Genomic DNA, 12990 nt, shown 5'->3' with positions numbered 1-12990 from the left:
TGTTGATTATAAAAGCCTTCGTAGAACTACATCCCCCATGGGTTGTTGTGCTCTGTGTTACTATCATATAGCTGAATTCCTCCACATTGCTGAATGCTGACTCTCTCTCAACATTTGCTCTCTCTAAGCCAGGCCCCAAAAACCTGCTGCAGCTTATGGATGGACATACACAAAGATTGTTACTTTATCAGTTTCGATCAGTGCGTGTTTTGCAAACTGTTGACACTGCTTACATTAACTTGTAATTTGTTCTAAATCTTGCCATTATTTAAAAGTTTCACCTTCCAGGTAGGCTGTTGCCCGAGTTAAATATATTGTATGTCATATTTGTCATACTCAGTATGGTGAATGAATATCCCTGGTCTACTCAACATGATAAATGATAGTACATAGTTGGGCACATTTTAATCAAGCTACTCGCTTGGAATTGTGTAAATTGATATTTGGTTTGTGTAATTATCTTTTTTTTCCTCATCAACACTGTAAATAGATGTCAGATGCACTCAGGTGCCAGTAGGACTGGCCTCTAGATGAAAACCAAAACACTTCACCTATAACAAAATTTTATTTGAGGACAGGGGAGTTAAAACTGTCACTAGTTTACTGACAATTGATAGAATGTGCAATTAAAATATAAACAAGTCCCACTCCTAAAATTTGAAACAAAATAGGTTGAACCAGCTGTTACTCTGAAATAGATTAATATAAACAAGTCGTGTGTGTTTGTTGACATTTATAATTTTGTTTTCTGTACTCATATTGTTTACATGGGTAATGTGTATAAAGAGCAGACTAAAATGGGCCTCTATTATGTGTAATTAGACGAAAACACATAATTCTTATGTTTCATGTGTAAGTTCCCGTCTTCATTTACATGTAAATATAGCTCTAATATGGTTAACAATATTGATTGGGGCTTTAGTAGCATTTACAAAAATATTAATTGACCAGCTGCACTTAGAACTAAATAAAACATTGTTTGTTGTGCCAGAAAAGTTTATATTTATTATGTTGACTCATTTGGAAGAATAAAATGTTTGTAATACAGACCGTAATACATGATAGCCAACAGGAGAAAAGCACAGGTATGAGGCTGTGGTGCTGTACTTGGGCAGCTGACTCTCAGCTGAATCTCTCCATGTGTGCAGGGGTTGTAATTCCTGGCCGTGGTACTTCCTGTGCTTTGACTCTTATCCCTGTGCTCCTTTTTGCTTCCCTTCTGTTGAAAGAAACTGTAAATAAACAAAGGCAGCGTGCCTGGTCTTTTTATAGGTGGTGTATTTATGTGTGGGGCCACTTCTATACAGAGTAATAGAAATAATATTTGATGTATTAAGCTGCACAATGCTAATGTTTTCACTCTGTTTCACACTTTCTCATGAGTTATTCTATTTTGCAAGTACAGGCCAATGTCAAGACTTTACGTAAATTACAGTTGTTGATCAGAAACTAACGTGAAAATAGCTGTCAAAGGGCTAATGATTTTTATTTTACCCTCCTCCCTCTATCTGTCTCAGGTGGAGTCATTCATTTTGGACCAGGAAGACCTGGATAACCCCATCATGAAGACAGCGTCAGAGTTGCTTTTGTCCAGCGCCACAGATGGAGTAGATTTAAGGACTGTTGATCCAGAGACACAGGCTCGACTTGAAGCTCTACTGGAAGCTGCAGGTATGACTGCTTTGTCTGAACTTAGTTCAGCTTTACAAGACTTGACACGTTAATTCGTAATTGACCAGTACGTCACTGGCCACACCTATTTTTCTCCAACTAATCTTAATTTATAGCCTTTAACATACAGTAATTTTGAATAAATAAAACCACATCTTTCTGCCTCAGCTCTTTCCGCCCTATCCCTTTTCCACTTCTAACAACAGTTGTAAAGGTCTTGATTTGTATAAAGCCCAAAGCTTAAATATCAATAAAGAGAACCTGCAGGTTCTGCAAGTGTCATATCAGCACATAGTTTGAAAGTGATTTGGGTAAATTAGTTTGATTAGAAATTGTAATCTAGGTGTAAGAAGGCCTGTGTAGATTAATCCATTAGGGCTGGGTGTCCTGGCCTCGTTTGGGCTTATGAACATTACCGGGCAGATTAACGCTGCAACACGCTTGAGCCTCCACAGCTTGCAGAGAGCCTGTGTTGAACGGCTAATGGCTAATCTCATTCTATTCCCCTTTCTCCCTGAGTAGTCAGAACAGAAGAGGTGGAACCGTACATTATTGGTTTGTTTAAGGTCTTCAGACTGCATAATAATAATAACAACAGTAATGATGGTGATAATGATGATAATAATCATAATAACTTTAATGTTTTCTTATATTGATTTGTGAGGTGTCCTGTAGTGCTGTAAAATATCAGCAGAAAGAGGAGTATCTGTCTATAACAATTGTGGCAGGAAGATTTGGACAGCCGCTGTTCATTCTCAGCATGACCAAAGTAGCCAAATACCAGGCCTGTCAAGACATCACCGGGGAAGATGAAAGCGTCCGGTGATGTCTGTTGGTTGTACACTTCAGGCACTTGTTGCAAAACACCAAAAGAAGTTTAGAATGATGATGATGTGTCAGATTATTTTTAATTTTTCCAATACATTCTAGGTACCTAAATGTGGGAGACTATGCATGGAAGAGGGTTACAGTTCTCACAGTGTTTATTTGTTGAGGATATAAACACCTGCAAATTAAAGAAGAAGAATGTCTCTTTAACTTCATAGTTTTTGTGTCCTTGTTTCATTTCCAGTCCATTGTACTGGAGTGCAGAGCCAAAAAAACAAAAATGTGACTCTGCCCTGCTACTTACGGTTGTTGAACCTTGAGCATTTTGTTCATGTGGGGGATGAAGAGAGGCTGTCCAAACCCTCTGGCACAAAAAATTACAGACACCCTTCAAAGATGTATTAGAACATTCTGTAACAGGTCACTATATTAACTACGATTTTGGGAAGGCTGTGATTATATTTTTTGATTATTACCCGTCAGACATAAGGTGCATTTTAACCGCAGGAACACTACCCCTGGAACTAGGAACCTTTGGAGGAACTACGTGTGTTTCCACTGCAAGGACCAGGGTCGAAATTATGTTCCGGGGATTTTTTTTTTTTATCCCCCAAAAAAAGTCCCTGCTCCTCGGGTAGTACTTTCCGAAACTATAGGAACCTCTGGGGTGGGGCTTGCAGCGCTGAACATAGTCGCATGAATACTGCTCCTCTCTTTTGCAGCTTTGATTCAACAATCCCATTTCCAAAGCAGCAACTCCCGATCAATAGCAGCATAATTTGAATCTCCTCTATGTTTTCTGTTGTTGCAGTATCGCACAAATGCTGCCTGTCTCCCGCTTTATATGGCGCCATCGTTGTTGTATAGTGTTTTGCATTATCGCCACCTGCTGTACTGGAGTGTAACAGCCTGTCATAGCTGTCATACGTTTGTAGGCCAATTTGCCTAATCTTCCTGGGTTTTCAGAACGCAGTGGAAACACAGGCAATCAAAAATCTGTAGGAACCGTTTTAGTTAATTGAAAAACGATATATTTAATCTGAACTGACTTTAGTTTTAATATAAGCCTTGTAAGTGTGGATGACGCAGCTCTATAACTTAGATAGGAAAATATCATATCAGTCTTTGTGATCAGGTTGTGAATTGTATTTAGGTAAAAAATCTTGGTAGCAACCTGGTCTGTCTCACCCAATTTTTGTAACTCGTCCAGTGGTCATGTTGCTTTCTGCAGCGATTAAGCAGGTGGGCATTTATGTGATGGGCCGTTTTTTTCTCTGAAATCCTCACAGTCCTACTTCCATCACTGACTCTGTTCCCCTGCTGAACTCCACCATTCACTTCACTGTGATGACCATCTTTTTGCCCCTTCTTTAAAGACACTTTTTGTTATAGATGTGTTATACATTACAACTCCCTGTGAAGTCTTTGAACTAGTGGTACTGTAGAGCAATGTTGTTATTCACATGTCCCTAAATTGTTGGTGTATATAGTGCTCTACCAGCACATGCATAAGAATGCACATACAACACGCCACAAGCATAGGGGTGACATGTTACACATTTCTGCTGACTGTAGAAAGCATTAGAACATATCAACAGTTGTTGTTGTTTGTGCCGTAAAAGGTAGTAAGGTGTCTGTGAAAAGGGGCCATGAAAAACAATCCAGGTTTGAAAACATTAAAATAAAGAAATACAAAAGTTAAAAAATAGATTGGAAATGTTTGTTAGGCCTTAAGGGTACTAACAATGTGCTTTAGGGAGAATCATTGAATATAAACAAAACTGTTTACAGTAATTACTCCACAGTATACTTTTAGAGCAGAAACCCTCACATTTTCTGTTTGGAGATCCCTTGTTGCTCTTTACTGTGAAATCAAATCGTGTGTGCATGTTGTCACGATGCAGCCACTAGTAGAAAGGCCAGTTTATTACAATATCAGCCTAAGATGAATAAGATGTATATTCCTACCTCATCTAGCCAGTTGCAATGTTTGTCTATTGCAAATATTGCTCCCCTGTCAAACCAGAATTTTGCACACTAATCTAGCTTAGATGAATTCTCTCCAAACACTGTCAAACTCCGGTATTGCCAACTTTAAATGGCTTTCCTCAGGCTACATTGACCAGACACCTTGCAGCAGAGACACTTGACTTTACAAGGCAAAGCAGGTTTATTTGTATAGCACCATGCAAACTCAGACAATTACTGTATTACTGTACTTAATGTATACAAATGCTTAAACAATATTTAAAAAGAAAGAACCATTAAATGGTAAAGCAAATATAGTAAAAAAAAACCCAACATGAAATGTATTAAGTAAGGCATTTAAAAATGTATAAAGGGAAGAAAAACCAAACGGTTTAGTTTTTATTGTATTTAGTCTTTATACATAAATTTTCAATGGAGGTCTGAAATCTCTGTTGCAAAGGGAGACCTGGTTAATACAGCAGTACAAACATTTGAAAGAGGGCACATAAAGTACAAAGCAACCAGACACACAAAAAATCTTGAAAAAGATTCAGTGCAGTTATCATCTCAAAATTAATTAACAAGAAAAGTCAAATACACAAACATGGTAAATCAAAAGCAAAGGATTATTAGAGCTCTCATGTAGATGGATGCACATTTCATATGACACTGGCTAGTATTTTTTAGAATTTGTGGCTCTGAACTGTAGTTGAACTGTAAACTATACTGTACGTTATTTGGCTGTCAACATTCATCAGCTGATATGTTAATTTCAACAGTAAAGCAGTTGAGAAGCATTTCTCATCTTTAATGAAGCTTTTAGGCTAATTCCTGTTAACATGTTATACATCATTGTTAAGACAGTCTGATGTTTATTATAATCTGCTGATTATAATAAACATCAGAAACTACAGTAACTCATTAGCTAAGGCTGACCAACTTTAACATTGCTGCAGCTTACCCAGAATGCAACAACTTCTCCCTGAAATTATGTTTTTAGACAATTACACTGGAGCATGTGAACACATTGAATGCCACCTGTGATACCAGCCAATGTTAGAAGTTTACATACGGCTCTTTATCTCAAAGTTAAAGATTTGGGTTGGAAATAGAATCATCTAGGTCAAGGAGCAACCAAGTGAGGATTGCTCTGATTTTAGAAGCTGTCAGGTAAATTAATGAAAAGGTTTTTGACACATAACAAAGTTAATATATTGGAGTAATCATAACCCACTTTACAGGTGTGAGTTTACCTTTTGAATTATTTCGGTATGTGTCTGAGTCTGCTTTAATTAACTGTTTTAATGTTGCACATATATCAGAAAAGTCATGGTGTGATTTTGATCCAATGTGGTGTTTGTATATACAAACAGTAGCTAGATGCTACATAAAAGGCAACAAACACACATACACACACCCACCCCCCATTTTATGTCTTTTGTGGATAATACAATGTTTCCTTTAGGCTACTGCACATGCTGAACATTAACCTCAACATAAAGCAAATAATTTTACTCCATTAGATGTCAAGTTAATGTGACTCAGGTCAACACAACTGCTGCTTTGATGTAGTTGTTATTGCAGTACAAGATGCATATAAATGTCCTAGTGTCAGTGCTGCCATGTTAGTGAGAATGCCAGTTGTGTGTTCTAAATAAGCATTTGTTGTTTGTGCGTGTATGTATATACTGTTCATGCAATGACAGATTTTATTTGATAGAAGATTATGTTGTTTGTATAAACATGTCAAACAGAGTATTCACGGAGCTCTGCTGAAGCAGGTGCTTATGGGTAAACACACTGTATATCCCTTTCATCCTGGATCTAAATACCTTGTATCTATACACCTTTGTGGTTTACTGTAATTGGCTAAGGCATGTCTCAACCAGGAGCTAAGGACACTGGCCATTTGAAAAGGATATCATCAAAACCTGGTGGTAGTCTGGTAGTTTGATTAAAAAAAAAACAAACAAACAAAAAAAAACCAAACAAACAAAAAAGATGCTAGTCATCTTTATTTCTACGTTGTGAATGAATGATTTAATGTTGAATAATTGATTATTAAGTGTTAAAATAAAAAAATTAAAGTCAATGAGCTTTAACTTTGAAATGCTTGCAGTTTTGTGTTGGCTGAAATTTAAATTAGCAACTTGGATAAAAATGTTTATTCAGATTGCATAGTGTGTTGGTGGTACAGTGGGTGTAGGCAGCTTAGTGGCTAGCCAGTAACTAGTCTCAGTTGAAATACTATAAAAACATCTACTTGTACTTTAACGCAGTCTTGACCTCAATAACACTTAGAGTCAAACCTAAATAGGTGAAGGTCAGTTATTTTTGTTTAAAGTGTGCTTCAAAGTTGTAGAGACAAGTTATTGTCTCATAAATTTACAAATAGGTTAGAAAAAAATTTCACCGTCATTTATAGCCCTTCAACCCCCATATTCGGTCTGTTTTGGTTCAGTGAACTTCTCTGAGATAAACATGATACAGTAAAACATTAATGATCAACTTCCTCAACCTCTTGTTTCCCTCTGCCTTGGGGACCATTGCGAAATCCCCGTCTGAGAGCCGTACTAAGTTTAGCTCTAGTCGCAGGCCTAGTGGTGAAAACACAGGAGGACCACAAGGACTGGAGCTCACTACTGTCTGGCTAATGGATGGGTTGAGGCTGAGGCCGAAAAGTTCAAAGCCAACACTTTTTTTCTTCTCTCTTGGCTTTTCTCACTTTATTTTTCCACACACATGGTCTTAAAACGAAAGCTAACACACACACACACACACACACACACACACACATACACACACACAAACACTTGAATGGTTTCATTGGTTGGGAAATGGTCCTTGTTCTGTCGTCTGAAAGAGATCTTTCACTGTAGGTCATTAGCGAAAGTTGTTGTTTTTTCCTCTTGCTTGCTCTTCACTCTTGTTCTCCTCTTTGCTGTTCTCTTTTCTTCCAAATACATACACAAACATGTTTTTTCCTCCATAAAGCATTTTGTTTTCTTCCCAGTTGTGCTTTTCTCCCTTGCTTCTATAATTCACACAGGATGAGAACCTTTTCTTCTCTAACATTAACAGCCTGAACCTCTGTCTACTAGTACATAAAACTAACATTACCTCCCTCACTGTATTCATTCTAGTTCTGGTCACAGATCTGATCTTACCTGGACAGTCCCAGAGTAACCCAGTGGATATTGTTTTGTACCTTACCATTTGACCCAGTCACTGGCAAAATATTATGAATCATAGATGGTGTATTCAAAGTAGTGAAAAAAAGATATTAAGCCATATTAACAAATGCTTGTGTGTGTTTTCTGTGTCTGTGTGTGACTTTTTTTTTCTTTTTCCTCTTTGTGTATGCTACTACTAACCCTGGACTGGATTGGCTGGACTGGACTTGCTTCTTCATCTGGTCTGGTGTGGTTGTGCTCCCCTGTGGTTTGCCTTGCCCTATGCACCTCTTCCCTTTTGGTGTTCGGCAGGCATCGGTAAACTGTCCACTGCCGATGGTAAAGCTTTTGCAGACCCCGAGGTGCTACGGCGACTGACGTCATCTGTGAGCTGTGCCCTGGATGAGGCTGCAGCAGCCCTGACACGTATGAGAGCTGAAAACACACTCAACGCCGGCCAAGCCGACAAGTATGTATTTCGCCCATACTGACACTGGCACATGCCAGTTTATCTTGTACACAGGTTAATAGACCAATAGAGTTGCTCTTAATAGACTGATAGAATTGCATATACAGTATGTCTGTACGTGTGTCTGTGTGTTTGCTCTTTTAAAGTGATTGCGTAATTGTGAGGCGTATGTGTGTTCACCTGTCACAGTGGCAGTAATTGTAGCAGTCTGGTTATTTTCAGCCGTAGTTTAGCAGAGGCGTGCTCAGATGGGGATGTCAACGCTGTGCGCAAATTGTTGGATGAGGGACGGAGCGTCAATGAACACACAGAGGAAGGGGAGAGCCTGCTGTGCCTCGCCTGCTCAGCTGGCTACTATGAACTTGCACAGGTATGTGAAGGGAGGGTGGGAGCGGGATGTAATTTTAGCATAATTGTGATTTACATGCATGCAATGTGTATTATCTGTACACTGAAGCAACCTGTATGCAAAGCAAAGATAAAATCATGAGGATATCACTGGCTTATTGTTGTGGGGAAATTTGCCATTGGTGACAAGCCCCATGGATGCTCCTTAATCTTATCATTTCATCTTTCATCTTTAGGTTTTGTTGGCCATGCATGCCAATGTAGAGGACAGGGGCATCAAGGGGGATATAACACCACTCATGGCTGCTGCCAGTGGAGGTTATGTGGACATTGTAAAACTACTCCTGGTCCACGGGGCAGATGTTAATGCACAGTCCTCCACAGGTGAAAGCCCTCTTCATTTCTCTATAATTAGGATTATGTCCTTTACTCTGTTTTGCAGTCAGATTAATGTCTCTGCTTTCTTCCAGGCAACACAGCTCTGACGTACGCATGTGCTGGTGGCTTTGTGGATGTGGTGAAGGTGCTGCTGAAAGAGGGTGCTAACATTGAGGACCACAACGAGAACGGACACACACCTCTTATGGAGGCGGCCAGCGCTGGCCACGTGGAGGTGGCCAGGGTGCTCTTGGAGTATGGCGCCGGCATCAACACACACTCCAATGAGTTCAAGGAGAGTGCTCTCACACTCGCCTGCTATAAAGGTCTGAATGCGAATATAGTGTCTGTCCTTTTGATTACCTCGATTAATTTCTCTGACTTTTACATGTTCTTTACTAATACTCTATTAAGATTGATAAAAGGTTTAGAAAATGGATTTTTGTTTGTCTGTTGCAGGTCACTTGGATATGGTGCGTTTTCTGTTGGAGGCTGGAGCAGACCAGGAACATAAGACAGATGAAATGCACACAGCACTGATGGAGGCTTGCATGGTGAGCATCTGACCCAAACCAAATGATTACCTAAATATTCACTTGCTTCAAAGTTGTACTGATTGTATTTGCTTGTATTTTTGTTTCAGACAAATAATCCATTACTTTTGTGGCGAATGTAGATGACGGACAACAATTTCTCCCCAGAACTTTATTCTTTCCCCATGACTCAGTCTTTGTCACCAACATAATCAAAATTGTCATATTTTTAAATTCAAATTGTGTATCTATAGATTACCTTTTGTATCACTGTCAGGTTACAGATCCAAAATTAACACCATTTTAAAATAAGAGTGTCTGTAAGCTAGTACACCGTCAGTATCCACACTCTGAAGCATTTTGACAGAGCTCTCAGCACAGTACACACTCATATTTGGCCATCTGAGTGGGAAAGTAGACTTGATTCAGTAAATATGTTAAGCACGAGCTGTTAACACCTGTGTATACCATGATCATCTTGATATTGATTTCAACTGCCTCACCCAGTGCTAGTTAGAGTTTCATGCTGTGCTCAGCCTCATGTAGTGTGATTGTATTTAAGCTTAGCTGAAAATTGATCCCATGTAATGTATTCAGGTGCTTATCTCTACATTCTTTGTGTCTCGCTGTCCCAGGACGGCCATGTGGAGGTAGCACGGCTGCTGTTGGACAGCGGTGCTCAGGTCAACATGCCAGCTGATTCCTTCGAGTCGCCCCTTACTCTCGCAGCCTGTGGAGGACATGTGGAGCTGGCAGCCTTGTTAATAGAGAGAGGAGCCAACTTGGAGGAGGTGTGTAAAGAGACAGACAGCAGACCATAAAATACAGGAGGGGATGAAATTCCCTGTTGTCTTTCCAAAGCTGTATCTATAAATAAATAGATTATGTAGCCGTCGACCAAAAATAGCCTTCAACTTTTTGACATTCATACTGCCCTGCTACTATTGGGGTGCATTGTGTTGAGTACTATACTAGCCAGAGTTTAGACGAGAGTTTAAGTTTTTCTAAAATTGAAAATGGGAATTTCACTTGTTATTGACATTTAAATGACATTTATGCAGCCAACTGCATGGGTAATCTTTAAAAAAAAAAAAGAAAATAAGAGAGCAATAGAGCAAGCACGAAAAACTGAAAATTATTCAGCAATTTTTCATTGCCGTTATTTAAAGGTTAATAAAGAAAAAACACACTTAGCTGGTAGTGAGTTCACAAAATGCCGAATGAAATGACATAGCTTCGGGTTTTAGTGGGCTGTTTTTCATCCACTTCACATTTTATGTAAAGATATCCTCTTGGATGCCGGCATCAAACAACAAGCCAGGTGAAAATTTCCATCCTCAGTGAGAGAACACAGACACAAAAGATGGGGGCAGAGTTCTACACCACAGAGTAATCTTGCAGTGAGTCATACTCACCCATATGTTTTCTTATCTGCTGACGCTTTGGTTTGTGTCCAGGTTAATGATGAGGGCTACACCCCCCTGATGGAGGCAGCTAGAGAAGGCCATGAAGAGATGGTAGCACTGCTGCTGGCTCAAGGTAAACAAGCTTTGCTCCTACATCTGGGAAATGGAAACTTGATTTCAAATGCCATTCCAGTAAATAGTTTACTCTTGGTTTGGATTTGTTTGCCTGTGATCAGTTTTCTCTTAGTATTTTTCTGCCTAAGAACCAAAACATCTCTAAATAATGATGATTTACCCTTTTTGGAACCAAACCAGTCACCAATAACTAACTGTTCTTGCTGTGTTGTCCAGGTGCTAACATCAACGCCCAGACAGAAGAGACCCAGGAGACGGCTTTGACTCTAGCATGCTGTGGGGGCTTCTTGGAAGTGGCCGACTTCCTCATCAAGGCAGGGGCTGACATTGAGTTGGGCTGCTCTACTCCTCTAATGGAGGCTGCACAGGAGGGCCATCTGGAGTTGGTCAAATACCTACTGGCTGCAGGTGAGCAAGAAAAATAGAGGCAAGGAGCTGCAGATCAGGGAGAACAAAGAGACAAAGAGTGTGCTTAGCTATAATTAAAAATGTTTTAGTCTTGCCTCTGTGCTTATAATCCTAAGGTTTTTGGTTTTCTCATTCAGGGGCAAATGTTCATGCCACCACGGCAACAGGTGACACGGCGTTGACGTATGCATGTGAGAATGGACACACTGATGTCGCAGATGTGCTGCTGCAGGCTGGAGCCAACTTGGTATGCTATACTCTTAAATCCTCTTGGTCACTCCTGATTTGTTTGCCTTTTGTTTTACATATTTTAAATAGCACCAGAATCAGAACAGATGTAATAGCATCTGGATCTTCACTGTGGAAATTTGAATTGATTGAACTGAACACAGTCTGTTGTGAGAAGCCAACCTTATAGATTGCAGAACTACAACAGCTGTTTTCTGTTGAGTCATTTTTTTTTTGGATGAATTTAACTCATAACTCTTGTTTAACTTCTGGTCTCACCTAAGCTTTTACTAACCCATCATCACCTTTGTCATCAAGGAACACGAGTCTGAAGGGGGGCGGACGCCCTTAATGAAGGCAGCAAGGGCGGGACATCTCTGTACAGTGCAGTTCCTTATCAGCAAAGGTGCGTTATTGATTAGCTGTTCAGCAGAACCAATTTAAATGTACTTTTTCTGGGAATCAGTGGTTTTGACCTAAATCCTCTTAAGAGTTACTTGAGTGTCTTTTTTGAAAAGTCAAGCTGTGGTCATTTAAGCAGATTTCTGACTTCAGTTCAGGGAATTTTAATATGTACAAGACTACTGTAACTAGATCATACTTTGTAAATATCGGTTACTACATTATCTGTCTCTACTTTGATGACTAAAACCCAAACCTGGATTTCAGGGAGATCTGGACTTAGTCTTTGTGTTTTTATACAGAGTAGCTGCTTCATCAGATTTCTTTGGTTGTCTTTGTTGTACTTTCAGTGCAGCTGTTCTTTGTGTCTTGGTCACTTCAATTTCTAGTTAACCTTGATTATATTGTTTCTGTTTTCCATTGTGGGGGATAATATTTGAAGCAGGTCTCAAATTCAGGGACATAATAGGTAATTTAGTACAAGTACATAAGTAATGATGGCATAATTATATAATGAGATCAAAAAAATCAACAATTTGACCGGATGATGCTGTATCCTGGAAGGATTTATACTCATGGGTGGATCAATATGAAAATGCAAAAAAAAAAGTTAGGGAAAGAGGATTTTGCACTGATGCACTTACCTCTGTGATAAGACAACAGCAATAAATTAATTACTAATTGTTACTTAGTGCAGTACTTGAATTGGTGAATTTACTTACTTAAATTTTCTTAGAAAATATTTATATTGACTCTGTATATATAATTACCACTAATTAATTTGGGTTATAGGCCTAAGCAGTTTACCTTTGTGAATAGAATAATTAGTGATATCTCATACACAGTGAGTTAATTTGTTTACCTTCCTCCTTTTCCTGTCCAGGTGCTAATGTGAACAGAGCTACTGCCAATAATGATCACACAGTTGTGTCTCTGGCCTGTGCTGGAGGACATCTGGCTGTGGTGGAGTTGCTGCTGGCGCATGGGGCGGATCCTACACACAGACTCAAAGTAATGCACACACACTGGATATACATCAGACC

General features: G+C 39.3%; 1 protein-coding gene across 3 annotated transcripts in view; it reads left to right on the top strand.

Moving 5' to 3' along the window:
• The window catches only part of ankhd1 (ankyrin repeat and KH domain containing 1), a 29093-nt gene that overhangs the window by 2151 nt on the left and 13952 nt on the right, over window positions 1–12990 (top strand). Inside the window, exons 2-13 of one of the 3 annotated variants that reach the window (XM_087172909.1) lie at window positions 1518–1671; window positions 7986–8109; window positions 8317–8479; window positions 8694–8841; window positions 8928–9161; window positions 9295–9389; window positions 10004–10159; window positions 10826–10907; window positions 11126–11317; window positions 11455–11564; window positions 11864–11951; window positions 12831–12958. In XM_087172909.1, the coding sequence (XP_087029035.1) occupies window positions 1518–1671; window positions 7986–8109; window positions 8317–8479; window positions 8694–8841; window positions 8928–9161; window positions 9295–9389; window positions 10004–10159; window positions 10826–10907; window positions 11126–11317; window positions 11455–11564; window positions 11864–11951; window positions 12831–12958 (1674 nt within the window). Of the gene's footprint in view, window positions 1–1517; window positions 1672–7952; window positions 8110–8316; window positions 8480–8693; window positions 8842–8927; window positions 9162–9294; window positions 9390–10003; window positions 10160–10825; window positions 10908–11125; window positions 11318–11454; window positions 11565–11863; window positions 11952–12830; window positions 12959–12990 lie in introns of all 3 variants that reach the window. The other 2 variants (XM_023402171.2, XM_023402168.2) reach the window with 2 other exon arrangements.

This window comes from Seriola lalandi, unplaced genomic scaffold (genome assembly GCF_002814215.2).
Source record: "Seriola lalandi dorsalis isolate HSWRI2012SDOR001 ecotype SW California unplaced genomic scaffold, Sedor1 jcf7180002053898, whole genome shotgun sequence".
NCBI classification, from domain to species: domain Eukaryota; kingdom Metazoa; phylum Chordata; class Actinopteri; order Carangiformes; family Carangidae; genus Seriola; species Seriola lalandi.
This window is presented reverse-complemented; position numbering and strand designations above follow the sequence as displayed.